Raw genomic sequence first — 20,764 nt, 5'->3', positions numbered from 1 at the left:
CCTGAGAAAGTTTTCTATTCAAGCCTCAGATAAGAAGACACGGGCAGCCTCTCGATGGGGTGTTTGAGAAGGATAGAAGACTAGAACAGTCTGTGAATTGTTGTCAAGCAGATTTTGGATCATTTGAGGGTTGGATAACAATACATTAGGATGCTGCTTGCTGAAGAAAGTGTGTTCAATAGGTCAGAAGATGCAACCAACAACGGGCAGATTCCCATTTGCAGATTTCAGTACCCACTTCCAGGTGTAAATAATGTGGTTAGAATGTGGAACTCGCTAGGAGTAGTTGAAGCAAAAAGTAAAGACGCATTTAAGGGGAAGGTAGATAAACACATGAGGGATGAAGGAATAGAAACTGACAGGGTTAAATCAAATGGATTGGAAGGAAGCTCATGTGGGGCATAAACACTGGCATGGACTAGTTGGGCTGAGTGGCCCATTTCTGTGCTGGTATGTTTAATGCAATTCTATATAATTCTAAACCCAAATATTAGGTATAGTTGACTATCAGACTGTTCACATGAGACCATTTAGATTAGCAGGCTGAGTGATTGTGTTGGCAGGAAAGCAGAACAAGCTGTATGGTACAACCTGTCAAGTCTCCACAGCACAAAGCCCTCTTCCAGGACATGATCCTGTAAAGGGTGGACCTGCAAATATCTTTCTTGGCAACTGGTTAGAATCAAAGCAGCATCATGCCATTGGACAAAGAGTTCAGGGTGCGGGACAACCTTTCACCCCGAATCCTGTGGAAGAATGTAAGTCAAGCTTCTTCAAATGGTCCATCAGGAATATTGGAAAATCAGTGCAAGAATCATCTAATTCCAACGATAATTTCACTTTATTATAGCCTTTAACAAAGTCAAGTTTAGTTTAAAGTTTCCCCATCATCACTAATGTTTACACATTTCACTTTATAAAAAACAGTGTTTCGGTGAAGTACTGTGAAACATGTTGTGATAAAGCAAAAAGAAACTTGCATTTATATAGCACCTTTCATAACCTGAGGATGTCCCAAAGTGCTTTACAGGCAATTAAGTACTTTTTGAAGTAGAGTCCCATTGTCATAGTGTCATTTATGGCACAGAAGGAGGCCATTCAGCCCATCGGGTCCATGCTGGCTCTCCATGGAGCTATGCTGTCAGTCCCACTCCCCAGTTCGATCCCCATAGCCCTGCAAGTCTATTTCTCTCATGTGGCCATCCAACTTCCTCTTCAAGTCACTGATTGTCTCCGCTTCCACCATACTTGTGGGCAGCAAGTTCCAGGTCATTACCACCTGCTGCGTAAAAAAGTCCTTCCTCATATTCCCCCTGCATCTTTTGCCCAAAACTTCCAACCTGTGTCCCCTATTCCTCGTACCACTTGTTAATGGGAGCAATTATTCCTTGTCTAACTTATCTGAACTTGTCATAATATTGAACACTTCTATTAAATCTCTCAATCTTCTTTCCTCTAAGGAGGTTGTAATGTAGGAAATGCAGCAGCCAACTGGCACACAGTAAGACCTACCAATAGTAATATGATAACTATCAGATAATCTGTTTTTACTGATGCTGGTTGATGAATAAATATTGGCTGCGCCACCAGGGAGAACTCGCATGCTCTTCTTTGAATAGTGCCATGGGAACTTTTAAGTCCACCTGAGAGAACTCATGGGGCCTCAGTTCAATGTCTCATCCAAAAGATGGCAGCTTCAACAGTGCAGCACACCCTCAATACTGCACTGGAATGGCATTCAAGATTATCTGTTCAACTCTCCGGAGTGGGGCTTGAACCACAACATTCTGCCTCACAAGCAAGAATGCAACCAACTGGGCCACAGCTGACACCATAAAGTGCCAAAAAAGTACAAAATTATTGTATTTCATTTTCAATCCACAGAACAATCAAATAGAAATATAGGATGCAATTACATTGCAACCTTTGCTTCAATGTGATGTGCTTTCTTACATCAACACAAAATTGGCTGCATAACTCAACAGCCAGATCAGTATTCAGACTCCCGAATGCATGAAAATGGATGTGAGCCCTTCGATTGATGGTGGGCAGGCTGCAGTATAGCTCCAGTCTGCTGGAGTTTGGGTGAAAAGGTATAACAGAGTGCAAAGTAGGATTTCCTATTTTGCACTAGTGGAGACTTTTTTTTGGCAAAATTATCGTCCTGAGGTGATTCACTACCAAAGATTCTTTGCAAAAACACTTCATTGCAACTACATTTTAAAGGGTTACAAATACTTTTAACACAACATCGGGGCAGTTCTGCAATCCTGTGTTGCCAGCAGGGAGTAGTCTTGGAGAACTGGAGCTATAATGGCCATAACTCTGACCCTATGAACATAACATTCCCCAAAGGTAGCATGGGACTGTGGAATTGTCCTTCATAGTTCCACGTTATCATAACAGTTCTTTGATTTATACTGCCTGACAGATAGAAGCCAATTCAATCATAATTTTCAAAAGACATATGCTCGAAAAGGAAAAGAATTGGAGGTCTATGAGATAAGAACAGGGAAGTGGGATTAATTGGATAGCTCCTTCAAAGAGCTGGCACAGACATGATGGGCTGAATGGCCTCCTTCTGTGCTATATGATTTTACGACACTGAAACACCTAAAAGTGCTTCACACATAGTAGGGGTCATTTCCATATCCACTACTTGTGCAGTAAACTGGCATAGCGGATCGCATGTTACAGAACCCGCCCAACGTTCAAGTCCATGATCAGACGGGATGTATAATGGGCGACTGATTCTCTCCTCAAATGGTGAAGGTGAAAATGACCTGTGATTAACTTATTTTCAAAATCCAGTCACTGTTCCTAATAAGACAAACAAAACAGCTGGAAGGGCCTGGCAACATTTGGTGCTGAGAAGGTACTTACAATTGGGCTTGCATTGATGTAGTCCGAGTTCGAATGGCTTGATTCAGCTTTCAGTGTTATTCTGGAGTGATCGTCTGTAGAAAGGAAAAAGTCAAATATATCAGAATATAGGAGGGAATATTGCTACTATATAATTCCTACTTTGTCCTCATCCAATTTTCATCCCGTTTTCTTCTTTGCTCACCAGGAGGCAATAAATCAGTTTGAGAGGCACTGGCCCATTCTTTACATCAGTCAGGACAGTGAGTACTGGGAAGATGTTTGGCCACAGCAACACTGCTGTGCCTAATTGTGTCCAGCAGAATTCACTGGGCAATAATCAGAAATGTTAGTCTTGGTTGATTTTTTTCCTCCATCACTAGCAGAACAGAGACACTGAGCCAAGTGTAGTGTCTGAATTGTTAGCCCAAGGGAGCTAATTTTGAGTACCAAGCCATTGCTGAAGCATCATTTTTCATATTGTTATTTCTTTGTGCTCCCTAAACATTTCTTTCACTTAAGGAGGCTAAGGAGGCTATATTTTGCCTCCTTAACAGCTGCTCCTCAGGGAATTGACACTTCCCTGAAGCAAGCTAGATGTTATTCTGTCATCTCTCTCTTGCTGAAGCAAAGCTAGAACTAGGCAAAAGATGTAATGTAAACTCTCTCCATAGGGAGAAACCAGGATTAAATGTGCCCTGGGGTTTCTATCAGCTGCTGTTGGTGCAGTTAAAACACAGCTTCAGATTCACATCTGAGTAGACTGCTGGGGGTCGATTTTAATTTGTACCAACTGGTGTTAATATGATGGGAATGGCCTGAAAATGAGTCTCAGTAGCCATTACTGCCTTGCTGACCTTGATAATGTGGCCGCTGTCATTTTGAAAAAGGTCCTATTGTTGGGCACCTAAAATGTCTACCTGAATGCCAATTACCACCTTGCGCTGGAAATAGTCAGAAAGTGCACTGTTCATGCTCCAATCATTTCTATGGGTGGCAGAACAGAGGTCCAACCAGGGTATGTTTGATATTACTTTCATGTGGCCAGGAGGAGCAGGAGTGCACCTTGGGGCATCACTGAAATAACCCGGAATCCATTCCCTCTGCAATTGTGCCCCTCCACTCACTACCCACCCCCACCCCCACTCACCCCCAAACACATCACTTAACTATCTACTGGCTGGAGTAGCCAATGTGGTAGATCTTAATTTGGTGGGCTACATCAGGATGGGCACCTTGAACAAAACTCACTGGCACCCTGAGCAAGCCATACGGGAATCACTTTAGTAAAAAGGGTAAGCTGGACTCTTGACAACCAGCTACTTGAACCATTCTGTGCGTTGGGTTAGTTCAGCATGACTCGCACTAGTGAATTCAACTTAATGGTTATATAAATGAGTTACTCCGGTTTACTTGGGCAATTTGCAGCTGCTTCATTTCCCAAATAACCATGGATGTCACAGTTCCTGGCAGAAGGGAGGAACAAGCCCATCCTTGGCAGCGGAGGAGAAAAAAAGAACACTGATGACAGAAACGACAGACATTATTTTGATCAGCTAAAACGTTAATTAATTGCAAGGGGTGGCATATTAATAACATATCAGCTTTAAAGGGTTTTCTTTGATATTAAAGTAATAGCAGGATACTTAAAACCTTGCCCGACAGCCAAGCAAAGTGGGAAAAAAATAAACATTTGGAAAATTATGGGCTTGTGCCGCCATCCTTTGCAGATATGTATGGTTAGTGGACAAGCCTCCTGGCATATACAGAATATTTGCTTCGTTATTGCGAGTGTGCTTGGTGTAAACAGCTAACGCCATTGCCTCCAAGAAGCACAGATTTGATTTTAAGCTTTAAATTAGGAATTGTATTTTTTTTAAAATCTCTTTGAAGTCTTTTTTCCGATCAAAATGTCTTAGGGTTTAAGTGAACAAGCAGGTTGTACCCAAGGAGTGGGTGTGGAGGAGTCAATATTCTAGGGAGTTACTACTTGAGCACAAAGTCTAGGCTGACACTCCAGTGCAGTACTGAGGGAGTGCTGCATTGTCGGAGGTGCTGTTTTTAGGATGTGATGATAAACTGAGGCCCCACCTGACCACTTGGGTGGATGTAAAAGATCCCACTGCGCAATAGAAAGAAGAGCAGGGGAGTTCTCCCCAGTGTCCTGACCAATATTTATTCCTCAACCACCACCACCACTGTAAACAGATTATCTGATCATTATTACATTGCTGTTTGTGAGCCTGTGCAAATTGGCTGCCCCATGTCCAACATCACAACAGTGAGTACACTTCAAAACTACTTAATTGGCTGTAAAGTGCTTTGGGACATCCTAAGGTATTGTATTTACGCCATGCTCCTTTTGTGCAGAAAGGAGGAAAGGAATATGGTGGACACAAAGCAAGGGAATGGAAAGGCTAGGATGGTAGATCAAGGCATAGGGGAAGGTCATGAAGCTTTTGAAAGCAGACAGGTGGAAGGTAGAGGGAAGTGGTTAGGGGGTTCCAGTGAGCAGGAGGGAAATGGCTGATATAAGGCATAATTAGCATGTAAAAAAGTTTTTCAACATCGTGGTATTTTTGAAATATTTTCAAACAAATATTGGGGGAAGCTTTCCTCCCCTTGCTATCTATCGTGTTCTTTATACTTGTGTTTACAATGTTGCTATGAAAATCCAATAGAAGAAATCTTCCCCCACTATGCCATGTTAGGGTGGAAGAGGTTAACCTACATGGCACTACCAGCTGAGATCTGTTCTTCTTTTCATTCTCCTCCCTGTCTGCGATGCTGCTGGTGTTCGGCTCAGCCTGATAGGCGGCCAGAGCTTCCCATTCTTTCACCAGGCGATTTTTGTTTCTCAGGTGATCCTCCATATAGGACTAAAACACAGAGGAGAATTCAAACAGGAAAATTCAAGTGATATTCCGCTAGTTTTAATGTATCACTGTTACTTTGCAAAATAACTTTGACAGGGGTTTAAAAATTACACCACAGTATCTTACACAATTTATTTCCAAACCTTTTCAGGGTTTCTGTAGGATTTGCTCCAACCACAGTGGATCGCTACATGATTTATTGCAAAGTCTGTGTTTTTCTATAGGTTCCTACCTATAGAATCATTCTGAAACATACAGTGTCATGCAAGGCCCCCAACTGCCAAGATTGAGGCATATTAATTTTGTCATAAACATTGATTTTAAATTGTTACTGGAGTGAAGAAAGGACTTGTTAAACAGATCAGCCGTGGCTGGAAATGATACTTGCATATTAACAGACAGTGTTTGGAAGGACAAAGCAGCCCACATTCATTCAACCCACAATGCACTTTTGATCACCAGACGTTGAAGGTGGGGGAGCTTGCATTCCAGGTTGACTGCTAAGATGGCCGAATACACAAATGGACATGGTCAAACCAGCTAGTCACATGACTAACTTGCTGGGCAACCTGAGTTTTTTTAATTTGTACAAACAGTTTGGGCAGAAAGCAGAATGCTCCTGGATTGAGAAGATCTCTCCTGGCTGGCTCGCCACAGCCTTTCCTGTTTCTCTGCTCCCATCTCTTTCTCACAAATCTCTAAATCCACTGAAGACACATGAACCCCAAGAGAGAAAAGTCTCCTACAGCGAACACGGTTTAAGAAGAATACTGGGCCCCAACGAAAAGCAAGATCTACCTACAATCAAGGACTCGACAATGAGCTCGAAGAACTGTAACAACAACTCTTCAGATATTGCCTCAAACTTTTCCACTTTATTTTTCTTCTGCTCTTTTCTGTCTCTATTTGCATGTGTGTATTGCGTATGCATGCTAGCGTGGGGCGTCATGTATCTGTCGGCGTTAACCGAATTAGAGTTTAAGTTTAATAAATTTCAACTTTTCTTCTTTAAACCAAAGAAAACCTGTTTGTGCTGGTTTCTTTGCCTTATAATTGGAAAGCGGTGAACAAGGGGGAGCTAAAAACACGGTGTGTTTAAAATTAAACCCTGTTATAGTTAAAACCGGGTGAAGGCTGAAAGGGACCCCGAGATCTCTTTCTCACCTGGTCGTAACAATAGCCTTAAAATTATACCCTGGAGTGCTATTGTATGATACCTTTACATGTTAGTCTGAAATTTCTCGCTTTGTTATTTGGGATATTTATCTCCAGTTTAGTTTGGTATGGGCTTCTTTAGCTCTATCATGGTTCAGAAAGTGTTAAAACCCATCTTCACTCATATCCCTTGATGCCCTGAGACACCAAAAATTCTCTTCTTGGTGCTGAAATGCAAATAAACTGCAGTAAATTTTAAAGAGATCTACTGTTGCTCTACAATGATGAATCAGTAAAGCAATATTCTGTTTGAAAGATGGTTACTTTATATTTAATGCCATTTATTAACTTCATCAGAGTACATGGCAGTCCCATTTGGAGGATGCTTCTCAGATTCTGTGATGTACTATTAACAGCAATCATTTTTGCATTTCAATAAGAAATCAAATCAGGTTGTTTAAGAATGGCTAGAGGAATATAAAAATTTACAAATTAGAATCCAATCTGTCCGACAAAATCCTGGGGAGAGATATTCACTGTGTATTATTTAGAATGAACTTGTTTGTAAAGCTCACATTACATATCCATTGCACTGACTGGTTAGGACTGGTACAATTATCCCGTTTTGTACAGAGGAATTCCTACCCCACTCTTTATTAAAAGTTGCTGTTATGTCGTGTGGCTCCCAGAGCTTCTTAAATAATCACACTTTCGGCACAGTTACTGGAGCTTGCATCATATTTTCTCACATCTCTCCATTTGTGGAAGAATGTTGCTTTTGGTATAAAGGTTGTAGTGCAGTAGTGAGTATTGTGGCATTGTGGAGATATATATATATATAAAGTGTTACGACCAGTTGAGAAAGGTGTCTCAGGGTCCCTCTCAGCCTTCACCTGGTCTTACGGTAACAGGGCTTAATTTTTAAAACACCGTGTGTTTAGCTCCTCCTTGGTGAATCCTTGTTCACTGCTTTCCAATTATAAGGCAAAGAAACCAGCACTTTTCTTAGGTTTAAAGAAGAAAAGCTGAAATTTACTAAACTTAAACTCAAATTCGGTTAACGCCGATGACACCCCCACACTAGCATGCATACGCGATACACACATGCAAATGGAGACAGGAAAGAGCAGAAGAAAAATAAAGTGGAAAAGATTGAGGCAACATCTGAAGAGTTGTTGTTACAGCTCTTCGAGCTCACTGTCGAGTCCTTGATTGTAGGTAGATCTTGCTTTTCGTTGGGGCCCAGTATTCTTCTTAAAGTTTGTTCCCTGTAGGAGACTTTTCTCTCTTGGGGTTCATGTGTCTTCAGTGGATTTAGAGACTTGTGAGAAAAAAATGAGAGCAGACAGGAGAGAGATCTTCTCAGTCCAGGAGCAAACAGACACTCTCCAAAAGAGATGGGAGCAGAGAAACAGGAAAGGCTGTGGCGAGCCAGCCAGGAGAGATCTTCTCAATCCAGGAGCATTCTGCTTTCTGCCCAAACTGTTTGTACAAATTCAAAAAACTCAGGTTGCCCAGCAGGTTAGTCATGTGACTAGCTGGTTTGACCATGTCCATTTGTGTATTCGGCCATCTTAGCAGTCAATCTGGAATACGAGCTCCTCCACCTTCAACATCTGGTGATCAAAAGTGCATTGTGGGTTGAATGTGTCAGGGAATGGCTGCTTTGGCCTTCCAAACATCGTCTGTTAATATGCAAATGGCTTTTCAAGCCACGGCTGATCTGTTTAACAAGTCCTTTCTTCACTCCAGTAACAGTTTAAAATCAATGTTCATGACAAAATTAATGTGCCTCATTCTTGGCAGGTGGGGGCCTAGCATGACAATAGGCTTCAACAATGTAGTTCCTAATTAATTTTGGATAATATAGCAATATAACAGTTGCTATCATCTCCTAATAAAGTGCCACTTAGCTTGAACAAAATGGGTTGTGGTTGCATAGGCCCTCTTGTACCTCGCCCAAATATCCATTCTCTCTATATGAGATCAGCGAGTGTCAGTGGACTATTTACCATGAGTGTGGGGCAGGGAAGGAATCAGAGCTTGTCCTTGCCTGGGTAGTCTAAATTTCCAAAAAGCTGAGATCATGCATGAAATGAGAATTCCAATCTTTTTGTGGCGATGATTGGCAGGAAGGATTTCAACTCCTCCCCCAACACCCACACACCCACTTCCACACACCCGCTTCCCAGCGGGAACAGCAACATTTGACTGCTTCCCCTCTTTGCCCCGCAGCACTGAGGTAAATTTCAGCCCTTCATCACTCCCCTGGTTGAAATCAGCTACACAGCACAAACCTGGACACACAAAAAAAGGACTTGCATTTATACAGAATGCCCTTCACAGCATCTGGATTTCCCAAAGTGCTTCACACCAATGAAGTGCTTTTGAAGTGTAGCCTATGTTGTAATGTAAGCAATCCGAGAAACTTCCTTGCCTATGTGACTCCACACCACATCATGCGTAAATTTATCCACTAAACCTTTGGGAAGCCATGATGATTTATTCTTAATAAGCTATGTAGATGTAGAGAAAATGTTTCCGCTTTTGGATTAGGGGCCATAAATATAAGACAGTCATCAATAAATCCAATAAAGAATTCAGGAGAAATGTCTTCACCTAGCAAGTGTTTAGACTGGCAACTCGCTACCACAAGTAGTTGATGACACAAGTAGCAGTGATACATTTAAGGGAAAGCTGGATAAACACATGAGGAAGAAAGGAATAGAAGGATATGTTGATAGGCTTAGATGAAATAAGGTGGGAGGAGGCTCGTGTGGAACACAAACACCGGCATGGACCTGGTGGGGCCGAATGGCCCGATTCTGTGCTGTAAATTCTATGTAATTCTATGTTTTAAAAGAAAAGTACTAGATACACTATATATATTGTACATCTTCTTTTGCATAGTTGTAAATAAAACTTAGCTAAGGGCTAATTCAGAATATTAACTTTGATTTTAGATTTGTTAACAGCACCAGGCTTTTATTGCAATTGATAAATTGCTGGAAAATTTACAAGGAAGCAGCCTGCAATGAAAATAACTGCTGCGTGAATGAACAGCAACAGACATACTCCTTCGGTAATCAACACTGCCTAGATTCCTTGGTCAGGATTTTACAGGTTCCCGACGTCGGATAACGTGGTGCGGGAGGGGGAAGCTGGAAGATCATTCTGGCAGCAGCCCGCCACGGAGCCCGATCCCGGGAGGGCTGGGCCCAATCTTCCCGGCGGCGGTGAGCACTGTGACGGAACACCCCCACCCCCACCGCTGGGCGACGGGACCCGGATTTAAATATGTTAATGAATGAAATGAATAAATTTAGACGAACTTATCTGCGATCTAACGCTCGGGCTGCGATCTTCAGAGTGACGGCCGGCACTCTCGCACCTTCACTTTCCCATCTGGGGAAAGCACAGTGGTGGGGAAGTGGCGGGGGCGAGGGGGAGAAACGTGAGATTTTTAGTGCGCGGGATGGTGGGAAAGGGTGACCTGTGAACTTTGTTCTGTTTATGTGGGGGGGGCAAGGTCATATTTAAAAGGTAAATGTTTTGGTGGGAAGGGGGGGGAAGGGCAGATATTTAATTTTATTGTTATTGAGGGGTGGGAAAGGGGCGATGGAAATTTGATTTGAACAGTTGGGGCAAGGGATGTCGGGCTGACCGAAGTATTTAAATGAGCCACCGTGCGGGAGATTGCGGCGGCATGGTGGAGCGCGGCCGCATTTCGCTCACCGCTGCTCAAAATCCAGTCCTTTGTGTTTATGCGGCATTAAATCAATCATGTTCTTTTTTTTTGCCATGGTTGGAAGGAATACACATTGTGCTCATGCACATATTTCCATAGTGCACCTCTGCACTGCTTCCTATGCTACCAGACAAACCTAGCTCCTTCCTCTGCATCCTTCACACGTCAGTTTGTTATTATCAGTATTACAATGGTAATAATAGATGTCGATGATGTGTAAAAGGATTATGGCAAATCCAATCAGTAGTTGTTGAGGTATTTTAGTGTGATGGCAGACAGGCTGTAACCATTTTAATTTCCCTGCACCCACCCCTCACGTAACCCTGTCCTCTTTCCTGCCAGCAGAAAACAGCAAATAAAATCACAAGAGATAATGCTGAGCCTGGATCCATGGTAAACAACATTTTATGAAAATACACAGAGGCCATGTTTACTTTAGCTTGGAAAAGGTGGCCCTAATGAGGGTTATACATGAGCATCAGGGAAGAAAGCAATCATATCTCAGCATTAACCGCTCCATTTTATTTGCGTCACTGTGTCGGTGCAGAGTAAATTCAGTGACTATCCCCTTATTATGAGCGGCAAGGAGACTGTAAATGACAAACATGAACAGTCCTGAATCATTACTCTGCGCTATGAACATGTGTTGGTAAAATCAGTTCTGAAGTATGTTTAACTAGTTGTTCTGTAGTGACTCTAATTCCTCGGGATAATGACTGGGCACAGATCCTGAGTGCAATGTGGTATTAGCTGAGTCACAAAGAACACTCCAGCCCTCTTTCAGAGAATGTTTCCCTGCCCTGCTCCCCCCCAACCCCGCACCCCCCTTCCCGGGTGACATGGATAACCTGTTGCACTCTACGCTCCTGTTGAGAGCAGATGAGGCAGGCGGTACAGTAGGGCTGCCAACTTTAGTTGGATATATTCCTGGAGATTTCATCATAGGACCTCCAGCTTCCAATCTGCCCCACACAAACAACTCTTCTTTCGCAACGCCAATATTTTTATAACTAATAAAAAATGTTTTATGAAATTAATTATTTTTCACCTGGGCTGCTTGCAGCAGTGCCAAGAGATTAATCTTTTATTCCCGAAGACTCCAAGACAATTCCTTTTTTTATTCTTTCATGGGATGTGGGCATCGCTGGCTAGGCCAGCATTTATTGCCCATCCCTAATTGCCCTTGAGAAGGTGGTGGTGAGCTGCCTTCTTGAACCGCTGCAGTCCTTGTGTCGTAGGTACACCCACAGTGCTGTTAGGAGGGGAGTTCCAAGATTTTGACCCAGCGACAGTGAAGGAACGGCGATATAGTTCCAAGTCAGGATGGTGGTGTGTGACTTGGAGGGGAACTTGCAGGTGGTGGTGTTCCCATGCATCTGCTGCCCTTGTCCTTCTAGGTGGTAGAGATCGCGGGTTTGAAAGGTGCTGTTGAAGGAGCCTTGGTGAGTTGCTGCAGTGCATCTTGTAGATGGTACACACTGCTGCCACTGTGCATCGGTGGTGAAGGGAGTAAATGTTAAAGGTGGTGGATGGGGTTCCCATCAAGCGGACTGCTTTGTACTGGATGGTGTTGAGCTTCTTGAGTGTTGTTGGAGCTGCACTAATCCAGGCAAATGGAGAGTATTCCATCACACTCCTGACTTGTGCCTTGTAGATGGTGGACAGGCTTTGGGGATTCAGGAGGTGACTTACTCGCTGCAGAATTCACAGCCTCTGACCTGCACTTGTAGCCACAGTATTTACATGGTTGGCCCAGTTAAGTCCAGTTCAGTTTCTGGTCAATGGTGACTCCCAGGATGTTGATGGTGGAGGGCTGCCAACCCTTGGGTGCAGTTGCCTCCTTTTATCAAGTGAAATTCTGAATAAAAGACCGAACTTGGTCACTGGGAGGTGGAGTTGGGAGGAAATCGTGATTTCAGTTCTGATTTCTTCTTTGCTGATGATTAGATTAGATTATTAGATTAGAGATACAGCACTGAAACAGGCCCTTCGGCCCACCGAGTCTGTGCCGAACATCAACCACCCATTTATACTACCTATACTAGTGACAATTTATAATGGCCAATTTACCTATCAACCTGCAAGTCTTTTGGCTTGTGGGAGGAAACCGGAGCACCCGGAGAAAACCCACACAGACACAGGGAGAACTTGCAAACTCCACACAGGCAGTACCCGGAATCGAACCCGGGTCCCTGGAGCTGTGAGGCTGCGGTGCTAACCACTGCGCCACTGTGCCGCCCCAAATGATGAAAATTAATTGAATGCATTGTTACAACCCAGTGAGAAAGAGGTCTCGGGTTCCCTCTCATCCTTCACCTGGTCTTACCGTAACAGGGTTTAATTTTAAACACACCGTTTTTTTAGGTCCCCTTTAGTGAATCCTTGTTCATTAACTTCCAATTATAAGGCAAAGCAACTAGCCAAACAGGTTTTCTTACATTTAAATAGAAAAGGCTGAACTTTATTAAACTTAAACTCTAATTCGGTTAACGCTTACGGAAACGCGACGCACCCACATTAGCATGCATACGCGATACACACATGCGAAAAGAGCAGAAGAAATAAAGTGGAAAAGCGTGAGGCAATATCTGAAAATGGTTTTGGTTACTGTCCTTCAAGCTCGCTGTAAATCTTTTGATTGTAGGTAGGTCTTACTTTTCTTTGGGGCCCTGTATTCTTCTTATAACGTGTTTGACGAAGGAGATTTTTCTCTCTTGATGTTCATATGTCCTCAGTGGGTCCAGAGGCTTGTGAGAAAGTGTTGGGAGCAGACAGGAGAGGTCTTCTCACTCCAGGAGCAAACAGTCTCTCTGTGAGTTCAAAAACTCTGTGGCTAGTTCAAAAAACACTGGACCAGCCAGTTAGTCATGTGACCAGTTGGTTTAACCAGTCCTGGCTTTTGTGGATTGTATCACCTGAGCAGTCTCTGGAATTCTCTTCCTTACACCTTCAATGTCTGGTCATCAAAATCCATTGTGGGTTGAATTTTTTTTTATTCATTCATGGGATGTGGGTGTTGCTGTCTAGGCCAGCATTTATTGCCCATCCCTAATTGCCCTTGAGAAAGTGGTGGTGAGCTGCCTTCTTGAACCACTGCAGTCCATGTGGGGTAGGTACACCCACAGTGCTGTTAGGAAGGGAGTTCCAGGAATTTGATCCAGCAACAGTGAAGGAACGGCGATATAGTTCCAAGTCAGGATGGTGTGTGACTTGGAGGGGAACTTGCAGGTGGTGGTGTTCCCATGCATTTACTGCCCTTGTCCTTCTAGATGGTAGAGGTCACGGGTTTGAAAGGTGCTGTCTAAGGGGCCTTGGTGCATTGCTGTACTGCATCTTGTAGATGGTACACACTGCTGCCACTGTGCATCGGTGGTCGAGGGAGTGAATGTTTGTAGATGGAGTGCCAATCGAGCGGGCTGCTTTGTCCTGGATGGTGTCGAGCTTCTTGAGTGTTGTTGGAGCTGCACTCATCCAGGCAAGTGGAGAGTATTCCATCACACTCCTGACTTGTGCCTTTTAGATGGTGGACAGATTTTGGGGAATCAGGAGGTGAGTTACTCGCCTCAGGATTTCTAGCCTCTGACCTGCTCTTGTAGCCACGGTATTTATATGGCTACTCCAGTTCAATTTCTGGTCAATGGTAGCCCCGAGGATGTTGATAGTGGGGGAGTCAGCGATGGTAATGCCATTGAATGTCAAGGGGAGATGGTTAGATTCTGTCTTGTTGGAGATGGTCATTGCCTGGCACTTGTGTGGCGCGAATGTTACTTGCCACTTATCAGCCCAAGCCTGGATATTGTCCGGGTCTTGCTGCATTTCTACACGGACTGCTTCAGTATCTGAGAAGTCATGAATGGTGCTGAACATTGTGCAATCATCAGCGAACATCCCACTTCTGTCCTTATGATTGAAGGAAGGTCATTGATGAAGCAGCTGAAGATGGTTGGGCCTCGGACACTACCCTGAGGAACTCCTGCAGTGATGTCCTGGAGCTCAGATGATTGACCTCTAACAACCATAACCATCTTCCTTTGCGCTAGGTATGACTCCAGCCAGCGGAGGGTTTTCCCCGATTCCCATTGACCTCAGTTTTGCTAGGGCTCCTTGATGCTATACTCGGTCAAATGCTGCCTTGATGTCAAGGGCAGTCACTCTCACCTCGCCTCTTGAGTTCAGCTCTTTTGTCCATGTTTGAACCAAGGCTGTAATGAGGTCAGGAGCTGAGTGGCCCTGGTGGAACCCAAACTGAGCGTCACTGAGCAGGTTATTGCTAACCAAGTGCCGCTTGATAGCACTGTTGATGACACCTTCCATCACTTTACTGATGATTAAGAGTAGGCTGATGGGGCGGTAATTGGCCAGGTTGGACTTGTCCTGCGTTTTGTGTACAGGACATACCTGGGCAATTTTCCACATTGTAGGGTAGATGCCAGTGTTGTAGCTGTACTGGAACAGCTTGGCTAGGGGTACGGCAAGTTCTGAAGCACAGGTCTTCAGTACTATTGCTGGAATATTGTCAGGACCTATAGCCTTTGCAGTATCTAGTGCCTTCAGTCGTTTCTTGATATCACGCGGAGTGAATCGAATTGGCTGATGTCTGGCATCTGTGATGCTGGGGACTTCAGGAGGAGGTCGAGATGGATCATCAACTCGGCACTTCTGGGTGAAGATTGTTGCAAATGCTTCAGCCTTATCTTTCACACTGATGTGCTGGGCTCCCCCATCATTGAGAATGGGGATATTTATGGAGCCACCTCCTCCATTCGTTGTTTAATTGTCCACCATCATTCACGGCTGGATGTGGCAGGACTGCAGAGCTTAGATCTGATCCGTTGGTTACGGGATCACTTAGCTCTATATATCGCATGCTGCTTACGCAGCTTGGCATGCAGATAGTCCTGTGTTGTAGCTTCACCAGGTTGACACCTCACTTTGAGGTATGCCTGGTGCTGCTCCTGGCATGCCCTCCATTGAACCAGGGTTGGTCTCCTGGCTTGATGGTAATGGTAGAGTGGGGGATATGCCGGGCCATGAGGTTACAGATTGTGGTTGAGTACAATTCTGCTGCTGCTGATGGCCCACAGCGCCTCATGGATGCCCAGTTTTGCATTGCTAGATCTGTTCGAAATCTATCCCATTTAGCACGATGGTAGTGCCACACAACACGATGGAGGGTATCCTCAATGTGAAGGCGAGACTTCGTCTCCACAAGGACTGTGCGGTGGTCACTCCTACCAATACTGTCATGGACAGATGCATCTGCGGCAGGCAGATTGGTGAGGACGACGTCGAGTATGTTTTCCCCTCTTGTTGGTTCCCTCACCACCTGCCTTCAGCCTACTAATACGCTCTGTTGCTTTGCTCAAATGACCACTTTTGAGGCCTTGTCATTCTTGGAAAGTTTTGGTACCTCATCTCAAAGAACCAAAGACAATGCTTCAACTTATTTCTCCTCCTCAGGACATTGCGTGTCTTAGCCTCTCCTCATCCTCCGTGCCTGAAGGTCTTGGACTTAAGGTCGAGGACTTGTTGGGGGAGGAGTACTTGGCCTCAAGGAGGTACCTGTCTGTTCTGGCTTGTTGTGGTACTGGTGGTTCTCTAAAGAGCAGAAGTAAAGGCGCGGCATTGTTGTGTTGTTGCTGGGTTTCCAGGCTGTACTGGCTGGCCAGAGTCCGTGAGTGGGTTCCCCTTGGCAATGCTCCCCACTGCCAGCCTTTGCTTCTCAGAGTTGGCAATGTCAATCTCTTCTTCTGAGTCACTGGAGCATGAGGAAACACTGTCTGTTGACAAAGACCTTTCACCCTCTGAATTTGGATCTTCATTCTCTTGGTGTGGCATCTGAGAAGAGGCAAATACATTCCAAGCCAGAACTCCTGAGATCCTTGAAGAACTGTGACTCATTGCGGGTACCCTTGGTCCCTTCTGCTGTACTAGGTAACTTGGTGATCTTGTGGTTAGTTATGAGGTTGAGGTCCTTACATGTTGGTAGTCCTGCCACCGTTGGTCCACTCGTGTCTACCAGGTAAAATATTTATTGTTTCCATGCTGACTTGCTATAGCTGCATTGCAGTGTTCGTGTGCCACTGCAAGAGATGGGTGATCCATTGTAACTTTGATCATTGATTTCCAATGACACCGGTACATATCTTTCAGGATTTGGACTGGTAGGATATTTGCACTAGCTCCAGTATCAATCTTAATCTGAGTGTGTGTTTGCCAACTTTCTTTGGGCACATGGTATTAACAGTAGTGAAAGCTTCCAGTTGTTTGGCTTCATCAACATGATTTGTCAGGTTCACAATGTGAAACACCTGCTCGTTTTATGACTGAAAATGACTCCTCTCTGGGTCTTGTCTCAGGTCTATTTCGCTGTGGACTTCGTGTATTGGCTTGCATTTATGCAGGTCTCTGGAGCTCTCCTTGCTGTTGTTGTCCTGTTGCTGCACCTGTCTTCTATTTGCTTACGTCCGACTGTGACCTCTGGCTGTGTCTTTGGAGCCAGATTTCTTGCATAGGCAGGCCCGGTGTCCTTTTGCCGCGCCTTACACAGGTCTTGAAATGCAAGACAACTACGCGGTGAGTGAACCACACTTACCACTCAGCATTCTTGCTCTTTTTGACCTGGTTACCGTGCTGATACTGTTGGCTGCTTGGCCATGTGAGCCGCATGGAAGATGGCAGGATCCCCAAAGACACATTGTACAGCGAGCTCGCCACTGGTATCAGACCCACCGGCCGTCCATGTCTCCGTTATAAAGACGTCTGCAAACGCGACATGAAATCGTGTGACATTGATCACAAGTCGTGGGAGTCAGTTGCCAGCATTCGCCAGAGCTGGCGGGCAGCCATAAAGACAGGGCTAAATTGTGGCGAGTCGAAGAGACTTAGTAGTTGGCAGGAAAAAAGACAGAGGCGCAAGGGGAGAGCCAACTGTGCAACAGCCCCAACAAACAAATTTCTCTGCAGCACCTGTGGAAGAGCCTGTTACTCCAGAATTGGCCTTTATAGCCACTCCAGGCGCTGCTTCACAAACCACTGACCACCTCCAGGCGCGTATCCATTGTCTCTCGAGATAAGGAGGCCCAAAAGAAAGACTGTTGGCTGCACCTAGTGCTTGCCGGTGCTGTTGTCCAGTTACAATGACTTCATATTTCCTGCCATCTTCTAGCAGTGCATCAATGCTGTGACGTTTCTTTTCCCCAAGAGGTCTTTCTGAAACACTTCAATGGGTGTTGAGACAATCACCAGCTCCACTATTCGCTTTGAAAGCTCAGTTTCTGAAACATTGCATTTGTTGCCCTTAATACGGAATCTACTGATGAACTAGTCTATTGATTCCTGTGGCTGTTGCCTGTAGGACATCAATTCCAGGCGGTGAATTCTAAAATTCACTCTTAATCGGAGCTGATCTTCTAGCACTTTCCATATCTTTGCAGGATTTTTCTGGTCCTCTTCAGATATTTATTCTGTGTAGTCCCTCATTTCCAATTGCTATTAGTATTTTCACAGCCTGTTTTTCTGCAATTACTTGGTCTGTGAAGCATAACTGCATTCTTTGTTTGAAAACTTGGAACTCGGCTAGGATATCCATGGCCTTCCAGTTCATGCTGGGAAATTTGGTATCCATCTTCCTGCTGTTCTTTTGCTTAATTCTACAACGTTTCCCCTTCAAAAAAACTCTGTTATTTGGCCAAGCTGCTTGGATTGAGAGAAGCAGGTGTTTGACAGTGCTCTGTGTTTATCTTGCTTGCAGCACTTAAGCCTGTCTGTTGACACAGCTTAAAAAAGAGCTTTTTTGCAGTATTTAAGCTTGTCTATTTAGACAGCTGTTCAACAGCAGTTCAATTGCTTTTTTTTTTCAAAATAGTTTTTTTGCAGTATTTAAGCTTGTCTGTTGAGACAGCTGTTCAATAGGCAGTTCAATTGCTTTTTTGCTCGAGTTTATGTTCTTCATGCTCAAATGGTTTAATGGTATTTTTATAGCTGTGGCTGTGTGAATGGAAACTCTTCTTCACACTCCAGTGGTTTAATGGTTTTTTAAAAACTGTGGCTGCATGAATGGGGACTCTGCAGTGATTGGGGTTTTCACTCACGTTTTGCAATCGAACACCTCCTGTAATGGCGCCAACCTCGATCAACCAAAAATCAATCTTCTAAGCATTTCAAAGCTTTTTTTTAAACCAGTATCCCTCAACCATTGGCACAATGACTCACCCAATTTACTTGCAGCCTTCGTTCTGTGCTCTGTATTCCAAGTTCTTTCTTCTGTCCACTGTTTGGGCCAGTATTTCTGTTGAATTCTCGCTCTAATGGCTGTAGGAAAGGTTGTTTTCAAAGCTGTTTGACCTGCGGTTTTCAACTTAGACTTTGTCTTCTCACCACCACTGCCACCATGTAATGCATTCTTTATGCTGTCTGATGCAACATAAATGAGGTGCGTGGTGTCCAGTTATGCTGAAGATCTCAAACAGGTTTATTCTTGCTAAACTATTATATACAGTTCAGAGCAAACCTTACTCTGGGTTATAGTTGCAGAGTGACTCTGGCTTCGAGTCACATGACTACGTCCTGGTACTTAGCTCAATTGTATAATAAGATCTTAAAGGGACACCACTCTTAAAGGCAATCATACAATATTACCTACATCACATGAACTGCAGTGGTTCAAGAAGACAGCTCACCACCACCTTCTCAAGGGCAAATAAGAATGGGCAATAAATGCTGCCCTTGCCAGTGATGCTTACATCTCGAGAACGAAGAAAAAAAAATCGACATTTTAAGCTGAACTGCCTCAAGTATTCATTCACCAAATCAACCAGGACCAAGCCGCTCTCTTTGGAGACCACCAAAAATTAAAAATGCTGAATTTTGTCCCTGATTTTACATTTCAGCCCCACACCCTCATTTTGTTCCCTCAGCTAACTCACCATCGACTGGAAATCAAACCTTCAACATTCAGCTCTGTACAATTTGATACCAAACTTGTTAGTATCTTTACTTATTAAGCCATCAGGAGAACAAATATTGCATTCTTCTATGGCTATGCATGTGGAAGATAAGTATCTAATACAGTTGCAAATTGCTTATGTTGTGTTAAAAGAAAAATTTTAACAGATCCCTTCAAAATGATTGGGATGCTCATACTGGGGCCAGACAGGCTCAACCATCTCCTCTGCCTGAGACAAAATGGATAAGAGCTTCCGTTAGATCACGGATATCCTACAACTTGCTCTCCTCTAGATCAGTGGGAGTGCTGAGCTGCAGCCTGATGGCAGGGGCAAGCATGTGATGGGAAAGGAACACGTTACCCTTTCACAGGATGACAGCATGTGTGGATTCTAGCAACTCCCTCAATCAACACCCATTCTGGTGCCAGAAACTCATTGGGCCATTTTGACCCAGCAGTTGCCAAATTGTTGCAGAGTGCAGTCAGGCCCTCCCAGGTCTGAGCTCTTAAAGGTTGTCGACCACAAAGTGCCCTTTAATGAGTCACAGCAGTCTTGCACTTCCCAAGCTGCAGTCATTGGGGAGCACCTCATAGGAGTGCTAGTGTAAGTAAGAGAGCACTGAAGCCAGCTGCTATGGGCCCACACCACAGAGATAATTAAGGTGCAGCCTCTGGCCCTCTGGTTGCAGACAAGTGTTGCAGGCCTCCCTCTTCCTTACCATCTTCTGTCTCTGGGTTGTTTCTGTAATGAAACACTTTTTTAGGTGAGTAGCCAGTCTCAGAACCCCCTACTAGGAAAGACTGCCTTTAGTCTGGCTTCGGCCTTCTGACCTGCCTGGCTTGGGTGGCACATGCACTGGTCTCAGGGTTGCAGGAGCACACAAGAATTCCCAACACCTCAAGATGCAATCCCAGCAGAAAGACTGAACATGGGGGAAGATTCCAGTATAACAGAAACAGGCTGATATGCTTCCCATATTCAGAATAAAGGTATGATAGAAACAGACTCAGGCAAATTCAGACTTATTATTGCTACAGCTCTTCCTTGTAAATGATGAAATCAGTTGTCAGAAATAAACCTTAGAATTATCAGAACAACAAGAACCTAGTAAACAGCAGTCTACGTGGATTCAGAAGGGAAAGAACCTGCATGATCAACTTCCTTGACTTCCATGA

General features: G+C 44.2%; 1 protein-coding gene across 3 annotated transcripts in view; it reads right to left on the bottom strand.

Moving 5' to 3' along the window:
* The window catches only part of ptprn2 (protein tyrosine phosphatase receptor type N2), a 1,372,445-nt gene that overhangs the window by 73,051 nt on the left and 1,278,630 nt on the right, over positions 1-20,764 (bottom strand). For all 3 annotated transcript variants that reach the window (XR_010969405.1, XM_068015003.1, XM_068015004.1), the window contains 2 exons: positions 5,594-5,741; positions 2,884-2,957 (listed from right to left, as the gene is read on the bottom strand). Coding sequence is in view for 2 of the 3 variants with exons in the window: in XM_068015003.1 (XP_067871104.1) it covers positions 2,884-2,957; positions 5,594-5,741 (222 nt within the window). In the remaining variant the exon portion in view is untranslated. The remainder of the gene's footprint in view (positions 1-2,883; positions 2,958-5,593; positions 5,742-20,764) is intronic.

Source organism: Heterodontus francisci, chromosome 2 (assembly GCF_036365525.1).
Source record: "Heterodontus francisci isolate sHetFra1 chromosome 2, sHetFra1.hap1, whole genome shotgun sequence".
Taxonomy (NCBI): Eukaryota; Metazoa; Chordata; class Chondrichthyes; order Heterodontiformes; family Heterodontidae; genus Heterodontus; species Heterodontus francisci.
This window is presented reverse-complemented; position numbering and strand designations above follow the sequence as displayed.